This window comes from Vombatus ursinus, unplaced genomic scaffold (assembly GCF_900497805.2).
Source record: "Vombatus ursinus unplaced genomic scaffold, bare-nosed wombat genome assembly UNPS02000749.1, whole genome shotgun sequence".
Classification (NCBI taxonomy): domain Eukaryota; kingdom Metazoa; phylum Chordata; class Mammalia; order Diprotodontia; family Vombatidae; genus Vombatus; species Vombatus ursinus.
In genome coordinates, this window is record NW_020940527.1 from 904,874 (window position 1) to 931,241 (window position 26,368).

General features: G+C 38.9%; 1 protein-coding gene across 1 annotated transcript in view; it reads right to left on the reverse strand.

Moving 5' to 3' along the window:
- Nucleotides 1–26,368, reverse strand: part of SIN3A (SIN3 transcription regulator family member A) — a 50,210-nt gene that overhangs the window by 19,896 nt on the left and 3,946 nt on the right. Inside the window, exons 2-12 of the mRNA XM_027858323.1 lie at nucleotides 19,361–19,581; nucleotides 15,605–15,781; nucleotides 9,226–9,332; nucleotides 8,279–8,561; nucleotides 7,141–7,392; nucleotides 6,455–6,607; nucleotides 6,018–6,176; nucleotides 4,525–4,614; nucleotides 3,122–3,240; nucleotides 2,282–2,492; nucleotides 1,672–1,788 (exon numbers count right to left, since the gene is read on the reverse strand). Of these exons, the coding sequence (XP_027714124.1) occupies nucleotides 1,672–1,788; nucleotides 2,282–2,492; nucleotides 3,122–3,240; nucleotides 4,525–4,614; nucleotides 6,018–6,176; nucleotides 6,455–6,607; nucleotides 7,141–7,392; nucleotides 8,279–8,561; nucleotides 9,226–9,332; nucleotides 15,605–15,781; nucleotides 19,361–19,549 (1,857 nt within the window). The 5' untranslated portion in view covers nucleotides 19,550–19,581. The remainder of the gene's footprint in view (nucleotides 1–1,671; nucleotides 1,789–2,281; nucleotides 2,493–3,121; nucleotides 3,241–4,524; nucleotides 4,615–6,017; nucleotides 6,177–6,454; nucleotides 6,608–7,140; nucleotides 7,393–8,278; nucleotides 8,562–9,225; nucleotides 9,333–15,604; nucleotides 15,782–19,360; nucleotides 19,582–26,368) is intronic.

Sequence of the window (26,368 nt, forward strand, 5' to 3'; positions counted from 1 at the left end):
AGCAACTGAATCCAACAAATATTAACTCCCTACTAGTTGTAGGGAGGACACTGCACCAGACAATAGGCGCAAAAGACAAAAACAATTTTATTTAAAGAGTTTTGAGTTTTTAAAACTTTTAATGAATTGCAAAGCCCATTTTCTAACTTCGTATATTCTAATTGATTGGGACACTTTGTATGCTTCTTAAAAGCAAGGCCACCTTCCAACATTTACCTTCGTAGTGTTAGATACAGTGGGTGTCCCAGAAGTCAAAGGCCAGTCCAGAGCTTTGTTAAACCAGGACACCCTATGTGAGCAGCAACAATATAGTAGAGAATGCTTGCGCTCAAATGACAGTTCCTGCAGTAACCTCATCAAGAGTACCTCCCCACAGATCCATGAAGACAAGCAAACTCTCGATGTCTGCCCTACATCTCAAAGCACAAGAGCATCTGTACAGGTTCTTGTAAATTGGGTAGTGACTCTCTCCTGCCCCCAATTCCCCAGTAGGCAGGGCCTCCAGGCTTTGAGATCAACCTCTGAGAGCAAGCAGTGAGAGGAAAAAAAGCCTCCTTAAGAAAAAATAGCATTTCACACAGAACAAGAATTATATCTGCATTTAATAATGGCTGTTTTTAAAAACCAGACCTCTTGTTAAGGACCTCCCCCTATCAATGCCAACACGCATTTCCCCAGCTATTTAAAGTCTTTGAGAGTTGTCTGAAGCTCAGAGGTCACTGAAGGGGCTTAATCAAGCGCCATATCCCTAGGATGGATCACAGGCACCATCTGAACCTAGGACTTTTCCAGAGCACTGGCATGCTCTAATATTTTATACTTAGAACACAAATACCACGGGGACAGGGTTGCACAGTGGGTAGAGCCTGGACCTCTGAGTCAAAAGACTCAAAACCACCTTCTGCCTCAGACACAAGCTAGCTGTGGGACCCTGGTCATATCATTTGACCTCTTTTACCTTCAGTTTCTTCATCTATCAAATAGGTTATCACCCTTCCATGGCTGGTGCAAAGATCAAGTGAGACAACACATGAAAATTACAATATAAATGTTAGCTATTATTACTGAATCCAAAGACAGATTTCTTTACATTTTACCACCATAATTGCCTCTAATATACAAAAGAGAAATATAAAATAATTTTAATATACATTTAAACAAAAATATTTACCAGTTTTGATAATTATAATATATGCATCCTAATATTTAGGGGCAAAAATTGTTGAAGCTTTGCTGACCTTGATAAACTCTGGTAAACTATTCCTATACTAGTTACTTTTAAAAAACCTCAAGAAGATAGAAGACTATTTTTACCCCACAGATGACAACTTCTACCTCCTTTCTTTTATTTTCACCCTAGATTTCCACTTCCTCACCAATTTAATATGTTAAACCCCTTCACTGTTCTTTAAGAGTTTCAAATTTAAACTTAGGAAACACAAAAGAAGAAGTTTTGAACTTTCAGCTCACCAGCGTCACCAAGATGCCCATTTTAAGCAGCTCAAAGAAGGGGGACAGGAGGTACAGGGGAGATGAAAAGGCAGTAAGGGCAAATTTTCAACTGCTGGACCAAATTTTGCCATTTACAACCCAAACATGCTGCTTCCAGATCTAGCATTCAGTGCCCTTACTCTACACAACCTCAGAATTCCAAGCTGGGTGAAACTATACCTCAAAGCGTTCGTCCTCACATCTATAGATATGTTCTTCATACTGTGTTTTCTTCGAGCTGACAAAAGTGGAATCCTCGGACCATGATGGGAAGGACACCCAGGTATCATTTAAAACCTTTTGGGGAAAAATGTGGAGAATTTTTTTTTTTTAAGAGCTTTCATTATGGCCAGTTCTCTGAAATTCAAAAATGTTGCTTTAGTCAAATAAAGCAAAATTTTAGACTTCTTCCCACTCTTATATTTTTCCCTTTTTAAAATATGATCTCACTACTACTCAAGATAAAATAGCCCAATAATTTCTAAGTGACTAATAAGAATACAAATATCATGTGAGAGTCATCATTTCCTTGGTTTTTCTCCTCTAAGATTTCACTATGGCTTTCATCTTTAACAGTTACTTGTTATGACCTCCAACCAGAATTATGTTTATAAAAGGATATTAGCTAAGAGAAGTATTAAGTAAGCATTAAATAAGAGAAACAATTTTCCATCAAGACAGTTTATCTCTCTTGGAGTTTCTAGCTTCCTTGGTTCAAACATACAATTTCTAAACATTTAGCACTCTAGGAATATGAGGATACAGGTTGGAACAGATTGACGCCTCTTACCTCCTTACACAGCGGAGTCCGTCCTGTGCATTTGGGCTGCTGGTAGCTCTTAGGCAAGGCTCGATAGCTTGACCCCAATCTTTTACAGGAGGCATAATCTATCTCCATAGCAATGCCCTCTGTGGCACGCTCTTTTGGAAAGGTCTCCAGGTGAACAGATTCCTTATACCCCAGAAAATTTTTAAACCATGTGAACAATTCTGGGAATTTCCTAAAGAAATAAAGCAAGAAAAAAAAATTTGGTCAATAACAGTTGTATTTTAAACTATCAAGGCTTTGTTTCCAAAAGGAAGAACCACAACGTTTCAGAATTCTTCTTCAGTCCTGCTTCTGGCCACTCCTCAATGGCCAAGCCTTGACTGAAGCCTCCTGAAGCCTCCAAGAAGTCGTTCTTGTTCATCTCTGTCATTGTGGGCTAACACAGAAAGGTAACCCAATAAAAAGGCTAGGCTGAAAATGGACCATAAGCAGGTAAAAGCCTTCTGAAAAGTGTCTTGTTTTCCTTTATTGGATATGAAATTAACTTTAAAAAACCTCCATCCTCTCTTGTTCAGGCAACATCAGCTCAGGTGCTACCAATGTTCATGTAATTCTTGAGACCCAAGAATGAAATGACTGACCAGGTCTCCACAAACACACAGCACTGAATTGGGGATCAAGGGACTGAGGTCTTGATCCTAGAACCTGACCCTGAGTGAAATGCTAAACCTGGGAGGGATACTTTCTCTTATTTAGAGAATGAAGGGGTTGAACAAGACAACCTTTACAATTTTATTTAGCTTCAGCACTCTGTGGTGCCCTTACCCCCTGGGCTCCTGGGTCCCAGTCTCCTTCACTCACCCCAAGAAAGGAGAGACAAGCTGCACAAGCTCTGGCCTAGAGATGACTTCTTGGTTAAAGATGACTAGACAGCGCAGGAAATTCTCATAGGCTTCAGTGCTCCGCAGGGCTTTCCGGACCTTCAAGAAATAGGAGCGGGTAATGGTGAAAACAGGAAGGGACGCATACCGAAAGGGCCCCCACGATGCTGTGGGCGCCATTTTCGGTGCGCAGCACAAAACCTCACACTGCTTATACAGACAGGCCCACAGCAGAACTCTGAGGAATAACAGCACTTCGAACCAAGTTGCTTCTGCCCCCTGGCCTGAAAGCAGCCTCACACAGCTGCAACAAAAACAGATGACAGCTGTAGGATGCTCAAGAGATGGTGCAGGCTGGATCCAGGAAGAACACACATAGGAGTCAGAGGCAACAAGGACTCTGCCTGTCTTTTGGATCTATGACAAGCAACCCACCAGATGCTGACAGCTGCCTTTCAGGGAGGGGTTATCACAGTATTACAGGGTTGACCCCAAATCATCTTAGGCGAAGGTGTTTTATGCACTATTGCCAGCAAGGCCTGTAACACCTGCCAATGATTCTCATGACAGCCATTCTGCTGACTACATGCAGAAGCTACAGGGGGGAAGGGAGTCAGACAAAGGAAGAAATTCAAACTAAGGAGTTCTCTACACCACAGTTTTTCTCAAGACCCCCTCAAGGTGAGACCTAACAAATCCCAATTTTAGGCATATTAAACTTTCCAGAAATACACCAGAAGCCATGAAATAGTACTTTCTCAAAGTCAAATATCCCAGCAATTAAAGGATTACAATGTGTCACCAATCTCCTACAGGTGTACAGACATCACAACTTGTCTGGGATTTTCATAATGGAGAATCCTTAATGTTATTGCAAGATCGATTCTCAATGAATAAGAGAAAAGCTGTATCTAGGTGCAGATGACTTTATACGCACACCTCCAAAAGCAACTGAATGGTCACGGCAGCACATCTAGCTAGTTCTAACCAATTTACAGGTAACACCTTATAAAATTTGACCAAATTAAAAGACTAGGTGAATGCCACCCCCTCCCCGAAAAAAAAAACAAAAACCCAATAACCCACTGGAGTTTTTCTGAGAGTGGGTGGGAATCTTCTTCAGGCACAGCTACCAATGATCAAAGCTGGTCCCAGAGAACAAGAGGTGAGGTGAGGTAGAGGACTGGCATGTTACATATACTGTGAGGTACTTGTTTATAGGTTAGTTTTATTATATTTGGGTGGTGGTTCAATGATTGTTGGGAGGGATGGGAGCTGATATTCAGAAATCTTTTGTCATGCCATAATCATCAATGAAACCAGAAAAAAATATGCCACCACTAAACAAACTGGACATGACACAAACTTCAATCCATCCCTCACCTTCTCAAAGAACAAGGATTCAGTTCCTACACCATGCTTGCTGGCTTCTGCCAAGGGCTGGTCCTTTAAGCTTAATAGTTTAGGTTTCTTCTGCAAAAAGAAAGATAAATTATAATCACATGACTAAGAAATTAAGGAGATAAGAGCTCATTCTACCTGCTTATTCAGGGGTCCATCTCTATCTTCAACGAGCATGGAAAAAAACAATTTCAAGGAAGCCTTTCTCTGCTTCAGTACTCTAAAGCTTTCCAATCTCTTGACTTCTCAGTCCACCAGTTTTCATCTTCAATAAAATGTTCTCAGATATTTCGATTTCCTAATTTTCATTTCTGTAAACTGTTGTGATGCTATTGTAATGTTTATAATATTGCTTTTCTTCTTTTAAGGATTTCTTTAGTTTTTCCACAAACAGGTAGATTATTTATAAAAGGAGACAGAAAATAAAAGCTGCCTCTGCAATTTATTTTTTTAGAGGATACAAATGGCATTTTGGGTTCAATTTAGATAGAAGTATTGACAGTTAAATGACAACACATTAAAGAATCATTAAATAGGAAAGGTTAACTCTTTTGGAAGGGGGATAATACCCATACAGACTAATTTGAAATCACTTAATCTAAGGATTCTCTTTGAAGAGAATGCTAAGCCAACCCATGACAATGTCACGACAACATACATAACCCTACATACAACAATGGAATTCAACCTTAAAAAAATTGTTCCCCAACTGTGTGTTATGAGATACCCAATTGATGAAAGGAGAGTCACACATATGGAACCATAGCACAATACACAAGAGGAAGAACAGCCTATGAACAGGTTTTAAAAAGACAATCCATACCTCAAGCAAAAGTGAATTTAATTACAAGAAAAAGTCAATAGAAGAATTTCTAGGATCTAGTTTTTAGTGAAGAATAAACTACCTTACTCCTAAGTATGGGAAAACCCTAAACTGCATCAGGAAAAAAAAAATGGAGTTACAAACCCCCAAGACAGGTCAAAGCTCCCACATGAGGGGGTGACAGAAAATGTGAGGAGATTTTGCTGAACTAATTACTGCCACACTGGAAATTAATACACAAGGGCAGAGAGCCAAAACAAAGACTACACACAAATGATGTTCGATGTCACTTAAATATTAAAGTACATTAAAACAAACACACACACACACACGCACAGACACGAAAAGTAACTCAGTGTAGTCAATAACACTAGCTCAGATCAGGGAGACCTGGGTTCAAGCCCTGCCCCTGTCACACACTGGCTATGTGATCACAGGCATGGCATCTGACCTCTCAGGATTGCAAGCAGTTCATTTAGACTATAAATGACAGAGCTGTTCATCTATGCTGGTAGAGGGAGTCTCCCACATAAATTATACTTCTTCACTTGGTCTCAGTCCAGGAAACATCTGATCACCCACTTCTCTGGAATGAGACCCTGGGGATGAGGAGACCCTGATACAGAGCCAGAAAAGGGGTGCCCAACCTCACCTTCACAGGGGGAGTAGCGCCAGTCCCAGAGTGGCGGCGGATCTGACAGCCATTCTGGCTGGGTCTTTGCTGCTTGTTGTTTAGCTGGGGTTTCTTCACTGTGCCTCCATGATCATTCCTCACAGACTCAACCTTCTCGGCAGTCGTCTTACTTAATAGCTAATTAAGACACAGATTATCAGATAACTTTTTTTTGGGGTGGGGGGAGTTGGCTGTTGCTAGCTCCACGTGACCTCTGAATGCTACTTTGCCATTTTTCTGTAAACCAATCTACAAGGATTTCTGTACCAAGAGAGTTTAGTTTTAAAGCCCATCACTGAAGGTAATGTTCTCCAACCCCCCTTTAGAGAACCAAGAAACAACCCAGAACACGAGTTTGTCTGTCACTCCTTTAGGCACCCACACCCACTGTGTCAGTCCTAATGCAAAGCACTCACCACAGAACTATTGGCATCAGGGAGGAACTGCCCAAATTCTGACAGGAGGTCTTCCTGATTCTTAAACAGACGGGCCACCTGTGCATATACCTCCTGCTCAGTCAGGGCTGGCGTGTAATTCCCTCCAGCTTCCTTGGCATTCCGCTGCTCCTTCTGTCACAAGAGAGGGAGGGAAGCCTGAGCCCCATGTCTGACACTCATATCACACACATTCCCAGGCCTCTGACCTCATCACCTCAACTGCCTTCACAGAGGAGAGAGGAAGCTGACCTTCTTGGCTCAGGCTCTCTCCAAAGGTTCCTCAGTCATTGAAATGAGAACAATGGAGAATGGCAGCCCCTTAAAAATAAGGCAGGCATTCCCAATGCCCATGAGTTCACAATCAACTGACAAAAACCTACATGCAGAATTTTTTTCCTTATTCCACTATTAATTGTACTATATAAGTGACACTCTAGACCTCCTAGGTATATAAATATTTATTTCATACAGAATCAGTTTTTTTAAATCTTTTGTTCAATTGCTTTGAGAAACTCTATCATAAAAAGAAGCTGGCTTAAATATGTTAAGCAGAGTTATCGATTGATAATTTTCAGAAAAAGTCAAGGGATATTAACATGGTTTACATGAGTTGGATATTCTTAGAGGACATTCTGGTTAAAACACATTAACGAGACAGTTCTTACCTGATATGTGTGCAAAATCTCCAGAAATGCTTTATAGATATCTGGCTGACCCTGGAATCTATTCTTAATCTTGTTAACATAGTTGATGGCATGATTAAACTCCACAGGCTGATTGTTCTGCAAGGACGGGGCAGTTCCCAGGGAGATTGTCACAGGGGTGTGAGGTTGCACTGGTGGAGAACGTGGTGAAGCATATGGCGGAAGCGGAGGTGTCTGCTGACTGGCTGGAGCATGTGCTTGGAGCTGGGATGGCTAAAAAGAAAGTATTTGGAATGATGTGATTCAAATAGGCCCACCATACCAATGGAGAAAGAACATGCTTCCAGATAAACATATCATTTATTCACTCATAGTATGCTGTATACATATCCTAACACAACAGGGATTTTTTTGCAAAAGGGGGAGGAGAAGGAGAGAAATTATGATTTCACTGGTATGAGAAAATTCCAGAAGAAATTTCATACACCAATACACATAAGCTACGGTTCCACAATGTAGTCTTATAAGGTTGCCTAGGGGCACTAAGCTGGTTAAATAACTTGACCAAGGTCACACAGCTAGTTCTCTATCAGCTGAAGGTCAGCTCGCTGTCTACTCTGCCATCACGCTACCTCTTAAAATTTACAGGGATCTAGTCAATCAAAATTTGGGAGAAACCTTTATGGGTTAACAAGGGCAAAAAAATTCTCAAAGTAGACTGTTCTTCATTTATCTAAATCAAAGGATCTATAATTTCTTCAGGATAATGCCTTATGATTTCTCAACAAACCCCCAGGAAGATGCCTAAGGCTCACAGGAGTCAAATGCCATGCCCACAGTGGCACAGGGAGGGAGTATTTCAGGCTGAATTTGGACCCCAAACCCAGCACTATCTCTATTCTGCCACATTACCTTGGGGTTCTTTATAGATTCTATATTTTATTTTTTAAATGGAAAAAATCCTTTCTATGGGTTTGGTGTACAAAGTCGAACCACTCCAGAAGGAAAGAACCCCAAAGGTACAGTATATTGAACTATAAACAAATCACACAATTTCAGACATTTTTCAATGACCTCTTTGTGAAAGCATTGGGAGAATTGAGAAAAGATGCTGCAGAGCTATTTCTGTGACATGAATGGAATGTTCCCAAGAGCTCACCTTGCTGATTTTGGCAGGTGGTGGCTGAGGGGCTGGCTGGGCAGGGGTCGGGGTGGACTGAGCTGATGGCTGGGAAGGATGCTGGGGCTGGGCTTGAGGCTGAGGCTGGATGCCATGGGTGGGAATCTGGTGAACTTGGCCAGGAGTTGTCACATTCACCATATCATTGGTCTGCACCTCAATTTTATAGCCAGGAGGTAAAAAGGTGTTAAAGCCCATAATCAAGTCAGGGTGGCCTTTGAATAGCTGTGACACCCGACTAATCACTCCTGGAGTATCGATGCTGAAAAGAAGAAAGAAATGTGACAAATTACCTAAGAACCACCCAGAGACCACAAATGTCAAATACACCCAGATGACCATGATTTCTCTGAAATCCACTAAATAGATTTTTTCAGTAAATAACCTGGTGAAAGAGCAACCCCAAATGCTTCATTCTTCAAAGCAAGAGAAGAGGCTAGGTCAGTTAACTCATTTTTAAGAAGCTCAAGTTACAACTTGGGCTATATTATCTATATACATACGTGTGTTGTGCGTATAGTATAACATGTATACTATATACTACACTTCTTACATTGTAGAAGTTAATTAACTTCTTTTTCACATATATTAATATTTTGTGTTAGAAGAACACCGAATGATTTAGATCAATCTCAATGTGGATTTTTTTGGGAATGATTTAGATCAATCTCAATGTGGCTTTTCAGGGGTAGGAAAATTTGATGAAAACTTAGCTCCCAGAGCTGGAAATCTGGCTATTAAAGAGAAAGAGAAAGTGCTCAGCACTCAACTTGCCCCACTATTATTCCATGGAAGAACCTTGCACTAATGGAGATCCAAACCTAAAGAATCCTCCCATATCCCCAAAAATGACATTAGACTTCATCCTCAAACAAACATTCACATCTCAACAGAAGACATCAGGATAGCTGTAAATGCCTTTTTACCTTTGAGATTTAAATTCCTTCATGATGTCCAGGAAATCATTGTAGACCTGAGGCTGACTACCAAACTGCAGCTTTACCTGGTCAAGATAGGATAGAGCATCCTCCACCTGCAAATACAAATCCCAAAATTATCCATCAAAAAATTAATCCACAAGCTATACAGTGATTTCTTTAGTTAAAAATAAAACTCAGAATATTTTTTTAAAAAACCTAGTACATAAATGCAAAATTCAGTTAAAAAAAACCATAGAAAATATTAAGATTTTAAATAATTAAGGAACCATATCATGAGGGCAAACCCCATTTTAGAAAATGAGTCAAAAGACACACTAATTTCCTCACATAAGTAAAACATTCAACAAAACATTTTAAGGAAGCATGGCATAATGCAAAGAATATTGAATTTGAAGTCCAAGAACCTAGATGCCCAGTCCCTAGTCCAGGCCCTTCCATGTTCTTCATTACTTGGACAGCTGAGATCTCCAAGCTATGTGTAGTCCTTTCAATGATGCAGACTGTAACTCATTCTCTATAACCCACCCATATCTTCCAGAACCATCCTTCACAGGAAGCCATCCTCTAGATGTTTTGGCAATGTGTGGATACTAGCCGAGCATTTATTACTCCTCATTTTCATTATGTGGCCAATTAATAGTTTATCCACACACATTTGTGATATCCTGATTATCCCGCTGATTTCTTCATTGGTAATATGTTGCAACTTACTCATATCTACCATGTGCCTCTGCTGCTAGTTACTGTCTTTTAATTCAACTCAGCAAACACTTGAGTACCTACTATGAGAAAGACTTAAAAAAAAAAACAACAGATAAATCACATAATGAAATAAGGAAATCAAGACTCTTTAAATGACTTCACCCCAGCAAACACCTGATTTCCTTGTCGAGTGTAAAGACAGCAGCCAAGGAAAAACCAGATTAGAATAAAAACTCATTCATAAACTACTACAGAGTAAAATGGGAGAAGACCGAACAGTACTAGATCCTAAATGGATGAGACCATTGAGAAGGTTTATGCTGATGGCAACACAGTTCTGAGAAGAGGGATTAATTCTCAGAGTATCTGTAAAATAGGGAGATATTAAAGTCTTAGTAAAAGTCTCAGATGTGGGGACAGCTAGGTGGTGCAGTGGATAGAGCTCCAGCCTTGGAGTCAGGAGGACCTGAGTTCAAATCCAGCCTCAGACCAAACACTTGACACTTACTAGCTGTGTGACCCTGGGCAAGTCACTTAACCCCAATTGCCTCACCAAGAAAAAAAAAAGGTCTCAGATGTGATCACAACCCAAGAAGAGAAAGGCAATAACTGAATCCATCTCCATCTCCACAAAATCTTAAAGGAGAATTATCTCTCCATGGATTGAGGGCATCCTTCATGAAGATTTGAGAACAAGCAGGCTTCTGCAAATAATGCTCTTTAGAAGATCACAACTTCATAGGCTAACAACTGACTGGAAAGTGAACTGGTTCTAGCCCTTGTGGACTGGAAGTTGTATGGATAGGGTGGGTAGCTATGTTACATTAAGCCTCCCTCTAGTACGTGGAGGAATAGAGGTATAGATAGAACTCTCCACATTGATGAAAGGTGGCCTAAGACTGAGGGTGATGGTCCTCACTTCACTCTCTCCCCTCCCTTCCCTAAAGAGGCTGGCTAGAACCAGATTAGTTTGGAGGTGATGGTAAAAGATCAAGGGGGAGGGCAGTGTAGGATATCTCCTTCCCTTTTCTGCTACCCACTACCACCCACCTAGCTGTACCTTTTAAAAAGGCAATTATCCTTTCCCCAACCCCTCCTGAAAAAACACATGTTGATCACATGCAAAAAGTAAATGAAAATTAAAAGTCTATTACAAAGTAAACACTCAACAAGTATTTGGTGAGCTGAATTAAAAAACAATTGAAAGATATTCTTATCTGTTATATTCTTATACAAACAAGGAATATAGGAAAATACAAAAAATACAATGGATAATTTTGATTACTTGAAACTGAAAAGTTTCTGCACAAATAAAGTTAATGTATCTAGTGTCACAGGAAAAACAGTTGAATGGAGAAAAAAATCTTTGTATCAAGTTTCTCAGATAAATATATGTTATCTAAGATATATAGGACAACCAGCAGATAGAGGACCTAAAACTATTTCCTCATAGAATAGTGTTCAAAGGATATGAATGCATAGTTCTCAAAAGAATTGTAAAATATTAACAACCAAATTACTAATAATAGGGAAAATAAAAATCCAAACAACCCTGAGATTTCACTTCACATCCAGTAAATTGGCAAAGGTGACAAAAGATGGGAACAGCCAATGTTGGAGGGACTGTGGGAAAATGGGCACACTGGTGCATTATTGTGGAACTGTAAATAATCAGTAAATCATTTTGGAAAGCAATTTGAAATTATGAAAATTAAGTGACTAAACTATCCTTTGACCTAAAGGTTTCACTACTCACCATATACACCACCCCAAGGAGGCCACTGATGAAACTATGAATATGATGAATACAGAATCATGGAGAAACTTACATAATTTGACATGCAGTGAATTAAGCAGAACCAAGAAACATACATAGTTACTTCAAAAAGTAAATGGCTGGGTAAACAGCCACAAAATAATCAAAAAGTAAATGTCTACAAAATTATAAAGAGTAAGTATGGCTCCAAAAAAGAGGATATGTGAAGATACCTCCACACCCACTCTTTTGTAGAAGCACAAGGTCCACAGGTGTGAAACACTGCATATATTTTCAGATTTTTTTCAATGTACTAATTGGTTTTGCCAGTTATTTTTCTCTTCCTCCTTTTTTTCTTTAAAAAAAATTATTCTTTGTTATATGGGATGGCTCTCCGGAAGGAGAAAGGAAGAGGGACAAGGGGAGATTTAGGGAACATAAAAAAAGCAAACAAAAAATGTTAAAAATGTATTTTAAAAATCAGCAATATAGCATGTATCAGTCCCTTTTAAAATCACTAAGTCTTATGTTAAGGCATCACCTAAACATAGGTTTAAAAAGAAAGCGGGTTACCTAATGAATCATCCTCATCTTATCTCCCAATTTTCTTAAGTATTTCTTATTGGTATCCATACATATTATTAATTGTTATAAAGCAGCTATGGTGTGAAAGGAGCAACGGATTTGGAATCTGAAAACTCAGGTTCAAAATGTAACTCTAATGCTGAATATTTGTGTGCCCTCAAGCAAGGTTTTTAATAAGAGGTTCTCAACAGAGTGGTACTACATATCCTGTAAGACTCTTTCCAGGTTTAAATTTATAATCCATAATGTTAGATATAAACATCTAACATGTTAGTATTAAAGTGTTGGTAAAGAATGTATATATGCTCACACATCTTTCACTGATTTCCTTATTCAATAGTTTATAGATAATTCAGTCATTTCTTATAAAATTCAAATCAACTGTTAATTTTGATTCAGCATCACTGCTATTGAAAAACTGTCATTAGTAACCTGAATGATGGAATAGGGACATGCTCATTCAGTTCGTGGAAGGCAACGAAGTGGAAATGTTAATTCCTCGAGAGAAAGGAATAAAATTCAAAGTGATATGACAAGAAAAGGACAATCTATAACATACAAAGATGGTGCCAATGAGTACACTATATAATGTAAATTGTAAAAAATACAATTAAAGTGGAAATCACCCTGCAGAAAATACATGATGGAAAATGCTCTATGTAAGCTTGGCAGGAAAGGAGACACAGTACTTCTCTTTAAAAAGCAAAAATGAAATGGATTTCATTAAAATTTAACATGGATAAACAGGAAAATCTTTCCCCATTACATAAAAGCACTGATCAAAATTCCATAAGGGTACTGCATATATGCCTGCGATCCCCAACTGAAAAGAGGAACAATATAAACCTAGTAATCTGGAAATGATAATGAATTTGATATTTTGAGAAGACTTCACAGCAGGAGATTAAGAACTTGAAAATCCTAGAGTTTAATTACCCAGAGTAAAAGGAATATAAACTAATAGCATTCAAAAGGTAATGAATAGTTTGCTGACATGAAAAAAATAACCCATCACCCTCCCCAAAATTAAACCTTTTTATATTTTGTTTTCCAAAGAGAGAAAAAAAAAGCTTAGACACAACTGACTCCTGGAATATTTGAATATTCTCATGGACCTCCATTTCTGACATTTTCTAATGTCTTTGTGGCAAGGAAGTGACCCTGGATTCTCAAAGGCCATGCTGTTAAGCAGACTGTTGCAGGGTCTACCAAGATGGCAAGACCTCAATCATGAGCTTGATGATGGGTTATGAGTCACTTGAAAACAAGCCTAATAAACAGAAAGAGCCTCATCTCCAGAAGGTTAGCCACAGAAAATCATAAAGACCACATGCTATGGAATAGAACAGATAAGAAATGTTATCAATGAAGGGAGAACCTAGAAATGAAATCAACAATCTTGGAGTATTTCAGTATTCTCATAGAATATTCTTGTTATAAATTATACAAACACATAACACAAAACACATATAAACAGACAGCTTTGGATAGCATCAGTAACACTGAATTATATTATATATTATATAATTAATACACAGTATTAATGTAGAAAGTCACCATCAATCACATGAGCACAATCTAATATAAGTATCATAATGTTGGCCTTACCAACATTGTTTCTTCATAGCATTAGAGATTTGACAAACCTCAACAAAACATAAAATGAGCTAGATCACATGAGATATGAATGGTCTAAAACTTTACCTAGGACCACTGTTTCACCTTATAATTTTTTTGGACAGAATTTTTGAAACTATGTCGGTCACTGTCAAAATTTTGAAATAAACAAGCCAAGTAGTAAGTACTCTTCAAATGATAGGCTTCACATTAAGCACAGTCAATTCAATTATCTGAATTGAGACAAATGAATTGATCCAGAATTCTTTGACTTCAGAGCCATCTATATTCCCTCCCTACCTACGACACTTACTTAGACTAGTATAAAAATAAATTTGCATCCCCTGAGCACACACACTCCTTCAAGGAATGGATTAGAACACGTCAATTGATAAGGATACCAAGGGCTTAAACATTTGCTAGACTTGTTTCCACTGAAAGGGAACAATTCAAATTCACAACAAGATTATGATTAAGCCACATTTTTAATCATTTATACTATAATCAATACATTTGTTGTGTATTATAACAAGCTATTATATAATCAACTTATAATCAATTTTCCCCTCAAACAGGAATAAAGATATGCATGCATGCATGTGTATGTATGTATGTATGTATGTATACAATGTGAGAAAAACCACTCAGGCAAAGGTGTTGTTTATAGTAAAACGGAATTTCCAAATGACAAACTGACATTTTATACTTCCACTAAATTCACGTTCCCTATATGCAGAGAGGAAAGGCAGAGATCCCCAAATCTGAAATGAAGATATAATAATACATTCAATGATGTGATACTCAAGTTAGGTGACCCCAGAGCTCAAGTGTCACTAGCTTTGTGAACATAATGCACTTCTGGAGCAAGAAAATCTACTGTACCTTCAGGAGAACAGGTGCAAATATTAACACTTCATTCAAAATTATAGCTTTCCTCTAAAACTTGACAAGGATTCCTCAAAAAAGAAACATGATTTATTTATCAAGAATGAACTTTGTCAGCTGGCTCTTAAGATTCCAAGACGGCAGTAGGATTTACACTATTACCCTGTACTATCATAGAACTTTTATTATAAGAACTCATTAAACATGTTCTGTTGAGGACTCAGAGCTAAAAGGTTCAGTTTAAGTATCCAACAAATGAATAAAAATGTTTTAACAAGCTATTGTGAATGATATATAATGTTGCTACTGCAAATGCTGTAATTATACTTTTTCTAAGTGAAAGTAGAGTTCAAGAAACAGCAATTTGTATATTGAGAGATTGTTAACTTAAGCTGACTTAACTACAATTACAGTGTGATGAACTTTATTTGCAAAAAAATAATCCAAACATTAGTCTGGAGTCCCTTACTTTTGAGTACCAGGATTTGCTCCACCGGTTTGTCTCTTAGCTTATTTGCACACTGTGATCTAGCATAGAATAACAATTCCACAAACCACAGAACACATGAAGCTATGCTGTCATAACCAGAGATAATGCAATGGTGATTGTTTTATCAGCAATTCATATAACACAGCAAACATCAAACAAGATTTCATAAAATTTAATCAGAAATCAAGATACAAACTAAATCAATTTACCTGCTATTCTACCATGTTCCAAAATTGCTGGCAAAACAAGATGTCTAAGGAGATTTTTTCCCTAGATTCTGAGACATCCTGGAGTATTACATTCAATCCTGAAAGAAAGCTGAATCCTACCTTGAGCCTCTGAAACTGCTGCTGTCCCTGCACTGGTGCGGCTGGTGGGGTTGGATGAGTGTGGCTCTGAACCACCTGTCCTCCATGAGGCTGAACAGAAGTTGTGTGATGGTGGCCACTGTGAACAGTTGCTAGAGTGGGGCCATGGCTGCCTGAGCTCTGTGGCACAGCTGAAACCTGAAAACAAATAACTCCAGGGTTGAGATGAACAAATTCCTCCCCAGCTAAACACAATAAAGAAATAATTAGTTAGGACCTTCCTTCCCAACATAAATGATTTACACTTTTCAAAATCGTATTGATAACATTTCAACATACCACACAAACTTCTAGGGTGTTTCCAAATGAACCCCTCGCCCCACCACCACCACCACCACCACCAATGCACAATCCCTGAAAACAACTAGCAACAAAACAGTGATTTTGACTAATAGGGAACAGACAAGCTGATACCTTGTCAAAAGAAAGACCTGGAGGGGCAGCTAGGTGGTGCTGTGGCTAGAGCACTGGCCCCGGAGTCAGGAGGACCTGAGTTCAAATCCGGCCTCAGACCAAACACTTGACACTAGATGTGTGACCCTGGGCAAGTCACTTAACCCCAACAGCCACAAGGAAAAAAAAAAAAAAGACCTGGGAATGTTTGATATGGGAGTAGAGAGAAAGAGAGGGGCAGTGTTTTAAGTAGGAGTCCTGTCATTTAAAACAGTCTTGTTTTTTTGGCTCTCCAAAAAACTCTACAATACAGCTAAACACAAGTTTGGAAAGAAAATCCAAATACAAATATCTTTTCTTCAGTCTCCTTAAAAGAAAATAACAAGAGTTTTTTTAAGCTATTTTTTACTTCCTTTTTTTCACCTACACTGATTTCCTTAAAAAGGTGGATGAATTAACAAAAGGAAATTCTGATTCATCCCAAAAGGAAGGACTGATTGCTGTGGTGGAAATGATGAAAATTTTGAGGGAAAGTAACTCTTTAAAAATCTGTGACACAAAAGGAAAAGTAAACTGGGAACAACCTGAAATGCCTTCTGGATTTTCAATAGTGGATTTTAAAGGGTTCAGACAAAGGCAAGCTAGGATCCAATGAATTAAACTTCTATATCAGACCAGAAGGGACAGAAACTCTCATTTTTAAAGAGTAAAACACCAGGTAGGGCATGCTCTCTCCTTTCTCAAGCAGTTTAGCTCTCTGGCTCACCATCTTTCTCCGACTCCTGCCTTCATACAAAGGGATACGAATATTCATGGCAATGCTCCCTCAAACACCTTACTTAACTTCCCAGTTCCATCTCCAGTTCCACGACCAATTCTTCCACAAGCTTTAGTCACCCACAGGGATGGTCATACCTTATTTCATCATCACCCACAAGTGTTCCACTTCTATTATCAAAAACTGACATTCCTCTATCTCATCCTAACCTCCTTTCATTCTATGCCTCACCTCTCCAAATACTCCTATTTGTTGTTTGTCCTGATCATGATCTCTCATCTCTCTATCCCTCAGTACTCGCTCAGTCTGGCTTTGGCTTCACTTTCCTCTCTTAAGATCCCAATCTTAACCTGTAAGTATACAACTCTACACAGTTCTCTAGTTGCCCAACAGCCTTCTCACCACTCAAGCCTTGACAAAGCCAAGCCCTAGATTACTTTTACCTTCCTTCTTCTATACTCCTACTTGTATGCTGAACTGAGACTCCTCACTTGGGTCCTCACTGTAGCCTTTCCTTCCTCTCTAAATGATACTCTGTTCCAGTCTACCCAGAGGCTGCACAAAACCAATTCTTTTTCCTGAAAACTTCCCCTCTCCCCAGTGTCCTCTATCCCCTTCTCTAAGAATGAAGTTAGCCAAGGCCTTCCCCTCTCTAAGTGCCCTTAATCCCATTCTCCAACAGACTGATCCCTCCATCATCCTCTCCATTCTAGTCTTCAATCCCTCCCAATAGATTTGTTTTTTTCCTGCTACCTTCAAACATGTTCAAGTCTCTTGAATTCTTTAAGAAAAAAAAAAACCTTCACTAGAGCCTGTCAACTCTTCAAGGTAGAGATCTCTCTCCCCTTTCTCAGTCAAATTCCTTAAAAAAAGCTGTCTACACTCCATTGCCCCCACTTCCTCACTCCTCCATCCTTTTGCAATCCAGCTTCCCACCCCAACACTCTGCAACTACTCTCTCCAAATCTGTCAATGAGAGCTGCCACATCAGATCATCCCTTGTCCTCCTTCACCTCTGAAGAGCACCTGACTCTGCTGCCACCCTCTCACTCCTGGATACTCACTCTTCCCTGCCTCTTGTGACATTCTCTTTTGGTTTGCCAACATGGCCCTGACAGGAGCTGTGTCCCAAGGTTCCCAAGGCCCTGGGGCTCTTCCAGGCCCTCTGTTATTCCCTTTCCACACTCTAATACTTGGTGATCTCATCAGCTCTTTGTGCTTTAATTATCTTATCCAGGAAGAGATGACTCAGATCTAGATATCCACCCCAATGCCTATTCCTATTGGATATTTCAAACTGAATATCCAATGGTGTCAGAGAAATTCGAGAAGAACTGTATGAACTGATGCAGAATAAAGTGAGCAGAACCAGAACAGTTCATACAATAAGAACAACACTGTAAAGATAAACAATTTTGAAAGATTTAAGAGATCTAACCAAAGACTGCATGAGGACCAAAGATAAAGTACCCCCTCCTGACAAGTATGAGGGGCTCAAGATGCAGATGGAGATAATTTTTGGACATGACCAATAAGGAAATTTGTTTGACTTGTCTCTGCATCTGTTATAAGAGTTGGCTTTTTTCCTTTTTCTTTCAGGAGAGAAAATAGATTGGAAACAAAACCTGAATTTTAAAAAACCTAAACAACCCATCAACCTCTTAAACCTATGTATCCAAAACATAATTCCTACCTTTCCTCACAGCCCCTTTTCCGCACCTCTCCTCCTCCAACTACCCAGGCAAGGTGAAATTTAATAAGGATGAAAGTCAGCCCTTGCCTGACCCACACGAGCTGTGCCTCCGCTGGCAAGGCCAAACCCTCAGTGCTCCAACTAAAGCTCTGAATCTGTAACTAGGGAAGGAGCTGCAGGTCTGCACCAGTAGAGGGAGTCTCCACACTAAAAGTTCTCCATATGGATAAAATAAGATCAGGACAAAATATATGCCAAATCTTATACCACAGATTTATAGGACTGAAGAAGTTAGAAGTTCAAATGAAAAAGAATTAAAGATTTCTAGTGAAAAGTTCTAGTTGGGATTGTGATAACCAGAAAGCAAATACAATCTTAGGCTGTGTTAAGAAAAGAACAGCTAGGGACACTGGGAGTTTTTCTGCACTGTCCTGGGCAAACTACCTGTGGACCATTGTACTCAGTTCTGACACATTTTGGAAAAGACACTGATAAATCAAGAATACAGGTGGGCAACCAGGAGACTGATGAGCCTTGAATTCATGCTCATATGAGAACAGTGTGAAAGGGATATTGATGATATTGATGATGATGATGATGATGATGATGTTTTTAAAACGCTTTACAAATATTATCTCAATGTATTCCCATAGCAACCCTGAAAGGCAGGCATTCTTATTGCCATTTTGCAGATGACAAAAGGGAAGATGAGAGAGGATAAGTGTGGTCCAGGAACACACAGCTAGGAAGTGTCTGAGGTCATATCTGAACTCAGGTCTTCCGGACTGCAGGCTCAGGGCTCTCTATACACACTGTGCTACCTGGCTACTCTGGGATTGTGGCCCAGTCCTACCTGATAGCTGGGAGTAACAGAGTACTGAATTCCTGTAGCTGACTGCATAGTCTCAGAAACTGTCTCATACACAGGAGGTGCAGGGGCAAGCACACGATGCTGGTGTGGAAATGCTTCTGTGCTGCTGGCGATACGTCGCTGCTGGGACGCATACACAGGTGACTCCTGGTCATCCAAGCGCCGCTTCATTCTGCAGTCATACTCGGGGATCTCTACAAAACCTAGGGAAAGCAAAAATGATTTAATCACATTTTGCAGCCCAAAAAGGCACACTATCAGCTATGCTCAAAAGCATCAACAATAATGTGATGTATGTCAAACAGTTTTAAATTCAAAGTAAATCTGGCTGAGAGACCTCTAAGCTAGAGAGAGATCCTGCCTGGGTCAATTTCAGCACCTGTAAAAATGATCACAGGATCCAGAGCTTTAGATCTTCAAGGGACCTCCATGCCACCGAGACATACCCCACCCTCATTTTACAGATGAGAATTAAGGCCAAGAAAAGTTAAGTGACTTGCTCAAGGTCCCACAGCTAATATATATTTGAGGTTAAGATTTGAAAAGAGGTCTTCCAGACTCCAAGGCTAGAGATTTATTTCTTCCCTATTATCAAAATAACCAAGTGTTCAAAACTGAAGTATTTCTTCTAAACTGCTTTGAATCTAAAGAATGCTTAAGAAAATGTCTTCTAGTTTCTAAAAGACACACCAACCAACAGTTTTTTAAAAGTTCAATTCCATCTAAAGCCAAACAGGTATGGCCAACATAACATTTCTAATACATATAATCATAAATTCTTAACGTTACCATTAAACAAGTGACCTCCCTGATTTAAGTCCCTCTTCAGTTTTAACTCTCTATTTCTTTCCAAAGAAAACATCCAACTCCTACTTCCCAGGCAACATCACCTACAAATCTTACTGGAGGAGCACTGGAGAGCGAGTCTAAAGACAGGTTTTCCGGACCCCTGCACTACCACTAACTTCTATATGACCCTGAACTAGATTACTCCAAGCTCCCTTCTAGCTCTAAAATTCTAGGATTCTAACAGTAAATTTGGTTCAATAGTGGCCCAAAGTTGTCCAATATTTCACCAACTGTGAAAACCTTTACAACTTTCAAATTTTTCTTAATTCAAAGATGCTTCCACTTGAGGAATTTTTTTCTCAAACACAACACCAAAGGCACCATTGGGGTCTAGGGTCTTTCCAGAGCTCTTTTCAAAATCAATTATCACTAATACAAATATAATCCACTGCCAGATGAAGAGCAGGCAAAAAGCACATTCCATCCTCCAAATGACACAATGGGACTACATTTTACTGTCATTTCATAAAAATTTCTTAAAATGCCATCACATTGTGCCTGTGTATTTGTCACAAATGATTATCTGTATAACATTAGAACAGATACTTTTGGAGCATAAGGACCATATCTCTTTATCTGAACTCTGATATCAAATGTAGCCCAATTTCAAAGTACAATTAACAACAGCTTATGATTTACATACATTTGACATTTTACAAAGAGCTTTCCTTACAAACCACCTTATGAGATAAGGATTGACCAGTCCCATTTTACAGATGAGTAAACAGGCTCAGTGACTAAAGTTATCTAACTGAAAGTCACAAAACAAGGAAGTTGCAGAACGAAGGTTGGCACCTACTACTTTTTCTACTTCTAATAATTCTTATGAATAATCACGCATCTGCTGGCTCCCTATTACTACCCTGAGGATCAAATATTAACATCCCTTGTTTGGCTTTTAAAACAGCCCTTCATAAGCTGGTTTTGCAGCAGCTAGGTGGCGTAGTGGATAGAGCTCTGGCCTTGGAGTCAGGAGGACCCGAGTTCAAATCCAGCCTCAGTTGACACTTACTAGCTATGTGACCCTGGGCAAGTCACTTTACCCCGATTGCCTCAACAAATAAATGAATGAATGAATGAATGAATAAAATAAGCTGGTTTCCTCCTATTACACCTTACTCTCAACTCCCCCTTTACATACTCTTATCCAGTGACAGCTGGGGCTCACACTTTTCCCCAAACAAAATACTTCATCTCCTGACTTGAGACATTTTCACTGGCTGTATCCCACATCTGGAACTCTCTCCTCCTCCTCTGGTTTTCTTCAAGTCTCAGCTAAAATCCTACTTTCTGAAAGACCTTCCAGGTCCCCTTAACACTTTCACTCTGAGATTATCTCCAAATTATCCTGGATTTATTTAGGTTTTATATATTATCTCCCTCCCCCCCTTAGACTGTGAGTTACTTGAAGACAGCAGGAACTGTTCTTGCTTTTCTTTGCATGCCCAGTGCTTAGCACAGTGCCTGCTGAATATTAAATGCTTACTAAATGCTTGTTGAGTGACTGACTGGCCTATTACTTCAATGAAATTCAAAGTCTGGTTTTTCAGTTCTGCTGGTCAGAAACCTTGGTGCTTGCTCTTCTGACACAAATCTGTCTTGACTGAGCTAATTTTAACCTTTTATGCTGAGTTCTCATCACAGGTGGGAAACTAAATTAAGATTAGGAGACTCAGGGAGTAAATCTATCAGAGTGCTCTCAGCTACTGGTCTGCCCCCTAAAACTTTTCACACAGCTTTCCTTTTTCCAGTGCTCCAAGCTGTCCTCTGTAGCTGTTCTGATTAAATCAATTTCTTTGTCACAAGGTCCCCTACTGGTAAACATGAGGGACTCCCTCTAAGCTCATTTTTTTTAATACCTTGGTCCTAAGACCACCACGAATCAGGAGGGTATGTCCTCACCAACCACAGGCCAAATGCCAATGAATATAAAATGCTAAATCATTCTTAAGGATATGATTTCTTATTTCCCATTATTTGAAGAACCACTTTTTCTTGCTCCTGTTTCAAGTTAGACAGTCAGAGTCATCCTGCCTACTTTTGCAGTCTGGTACTTTAATCAAATTTCTTTACTTTATAATGGTTTTACTTGCTCCAAATAATATATTCCTTTATGAAAAAACTACTGAAATATGACAACAGAGGGAATGCTTTAAAAAAAAAAAAGAGTACACCTGAGGAGGAGAAACTGATAAACCTTGAAGAAACCAAGATAGTGGAAGTACCTGGGGTGTAAGGTGGAACAGCTTTGACCCCCTCAACTATTCTGGACGCAAACCTAATTTCCTATAGGGCCACAACCTTCTTAGAGAGAGAAGACTGCTGAGGGTACAAACAACAATTTTGATTTACCAACCTGGGACTTCAGGAGGACAACTCAGAACACCAATCGTTTCTATCACTTAAAATGTTTCAAAGTGCCACTACCATAGAACGTTGGAAAGCTTGTTTCTTTAGAGACTAATCACCAGGGAAACTTTAGACCTGTTCAATCCCCCTCCCCTCCCCTACTGAACTCATTGCAGTTTTTATTTATTTTGCCTTTGGTAAAAATCATAGGATATAGAGCTATATGGAAAACTTGTTCCATGCCTTTCCTGTTTTGTCCCTACCAACTCTTTACATTATATTTTAAAAATATACAATGTATAAGTACCCCTTCAGAATTCAGTTAGCTAGAAAATATTTACTAAAATTATTTTTTTAAAAGTGCAAATCCCACCCTTCCAAATTTTAAAATCTAATTGGGAAGATAAGGCATACAAGTATTAAAGGATAATAATACAAAGCAGCAGCTCATTCTTAAGGTTAAGATAGTGAAAAAGCTTAAGTGCTCTCCTTGCTTGTATCCCCACCCAACAAAAGACTAAATGTTTGATGAACTGAAGTGACACTTAGTTTAAATCAGGTAAAGACTTGTGTAGATGAAGGAGCTAAGACTTCAAAAATGGATAAGATCTAGGGAGGAAAAGAGCATACAAAAGGAAATACATAGATCCTGGTCACATCAAAGTTCCAGCTATCTTGATCAAAGAACTCCTACCCCAGAGTGCCTGGCACACAATAAGCTCTTGTACGAAGGGGTCCATGACACAAAAAGATTCAGAATCCCCATTGTGGGGAAAAATAAGAGGTTCAGATAACAGCAATACAGCAACAGTTCACTGTTGCTTAGACTCAAACCTAAGTTGGAAATTTGCAAAGCTCAGACCAGGGGGCAACAATCAGCCTCTGCCTTGAATCAGATCTTTGGGAGTACTGGAAGCTTGCAGGTTTCACCCTGAGCTTCAATATCCCACAACATTCAATATCCCAAGAAAGAAGCAAGAGGCCCAGAATTTTCCTGTGTTACATTCTGCAGAGGCCAGCCCTAACTTCAAGTCCAAAGTCAGGAAGTAGGCTACAAGAATGAGCAAAGAAAAAAAAAAAGAATCCCACCATAAAAAGCTATTATGGTAACAGGACGCTCAAGACACATAACCCCCCCAAAAAAGAGAATGGCTCCAAAACATCTACAAGAAAATATCAAAGAAAAACACACAGTTTAAACACAACTGCAACAAATTCCTAGAAGAGATTAAGCATGAATTTTAAAAAATGCTTCAGTCAATGAAATCAGACACTAGTGGTAAAGCCTGGAAAATAAATGAGAACTACAGAAGAAAAAAGTGGAAAGGGGATTAACAGTTTGGCAGAAGAACTATAAAACCTTGAGACAATCTCCTAGAAAATTAGAATGGGACCAAAAAGAACCCAATAATTCCACAAGACAAAAAGAAATATTAAAACAAAGTCAAAAGACTGTAAAAATTGAAAATATAAGACATTTCACAGCAAAAACCATTGACTTGGAAAACACTTCAAGGAGAAAAAATTTAAGATCTTCAGAATACTTGAACACCATGACTGAAACAAGAACCTAGACATCATATTTCAAGAAATCTTAAAAGAAAACTGCACAGATGTGTTAGGACCAGAAAGAAAAGTAGAAATTAAAAGAATTTATTGGTCATCTCCTAAAAGAAACCCTAAAACAAAAGTTTCTAGGAATATCATAGTAAAAAATCAGAGTTTCCAGGTCAAAAAAAAAAAAATACTTCAAGCAACCAGAAAGAAAGAATTCAAGTCCTGAGAGAGCCACTGTCAGGATTACACATGATTTAACAACTACCACTATAAAGGAGCAGAGAGATTGGGATACTATATTCAAGAAAGCAAAGGAGACAGGTTTACAGCCAAGAATAACTTACCCAGCAAAAGTGACTACAATTCTACTGGGGGGGAAGGGGGGCAAGAGGGAGAGAAAGAATGGACCTTTAATGAAATAAAGGGCTTTCAAGAGATCCGAGCTGTATAAAAATTTCAAAGCTGGAGGGGGAAAAAAAGAAGAGAAATATAAAAATGCAGGTATAAACGAAAAATGATTAAGGACTAAATAAGGATAAACTACTTACATTCTAATATGGGGAGATGATACATGTGTCCCCATTGAACCCTATCGTCAGGGATCACAGAGGGAGGCTGGTTAGATAGAAGGCCTGAGGATGGCTCAGCTGTTTCTTGATTTTTTTTTAAAAGAGCAGAAAGAGAAGAGAAATACACTAGGAGTAAGTGGGAGAAAAAGAAAAGTAAGGGAAAGTTATTAGACATAATCAGTGGGCATCTATACAAATAAGGAGGAAAGAGTGGTAAGAAGGCATTGACTCTTGAACCTCACTCTCTTCTGAACTGATCAAAGAATACACACATACACAGAGTTGTGTACCAAAAAAATCTCAATAAACGGGGAAATAGAAAATAAAGGGGAGAAGGGAGGGTAGATTAAAGGATGAATTAATCGTAATCAAAGAAACTCTAAAAATGTAAAAACCAGAGTTCTTCTTGAAGTGCTCCGAGGGAAATCTGAGGAGAGGCCCATTAACTGATGAATGGCTGAACAAGGTATGGTAAATGAAGGTGATGGAATACTATTGTGTTGTTGGAAATGATGAAGGAGATGGTTTCAAAGAAACCCAGGAAGACTTGTATGAACTGATGCAAAGTGAAGCAAACAAAAATAAGAGAACAAATTCATTCAAACACAGCATGGTAAAGACAAATAACTTTGAAAGAATTAGGAACTTTGATCAGTATAATGAGTAACCACAATTCTAAGACTTATGATAAAACATACTGCTCATTTTCTGATAGAGATGTAAAGGACTCAGAAATCAGAATGAGACTTAAACTTTTTGAATACTGCCAAGGTAGACATGTATTGATTGACTGTATATATTTGTAACAGAGGGTTTGCTTTTCTTTTGTTCTCAATTGGGGAAGGGAGCTAAGATGGGAGAAGGGGAAAAAAAAGACTTTTCCTGACTGAAATAAATACACATGTTTTTTAAAAAGGTCAATAAGAGCTGAAAAAAGCAAAAGGATGATAATAATAATAATAATAGACAGCATTTATATGGTGCTTGAAGGTTTGAAAAGCCTTGAAAACATTCCAAACATATTATCTCATTTGAGTCTCACAACAATCCTTCCAGATAGATGTCTCAAATGTTATCATTATCCTCACCTACCAGATTAAGTGACTTGCCCAAGAATTTACAGCTATTTTAAATGTCTGAGGCAGGATTCAAACTCACATCTTCCTAACTCAAAGTTAAGCACTACATCCACTATACCACCAGCTGTCATGATTTTTGATCAGGAGCCACACAGAAATCAAGGACAATAAGAACTGGGAAGAAAAAAAATTAAAAGATGACTTACTCCATGGTGGGGGGGGGGCGCCCGCAGGGTAGTGCAGGGGAGGAGGGGAAAGAAGAAAAAGATGGTGCAACTGACTTCTATTTATATGCCAGTACAAAGAGGTAGCTCATTTGACAAACTCACAAACTCAAGCTACTGGGTTAAGAACTCGTTATTTGACAAATACTGCTGGGAAAACTGCAAAGTTGTCAGGTAGAAACTTAAGTACAGACCAATGTCACACTACATGCCAATATAAACTCCAAATGGATACATGATTTAAATATAAAAGGTGAAATAAATTAGGGCAGCAAGGAAAAAAATTACCTTTCAGGTCACGGATAGAGAAACAGTTCATGACCAAATGATAAAAAGACCGGGGGGGGGGGGGGGGGGGGGGGG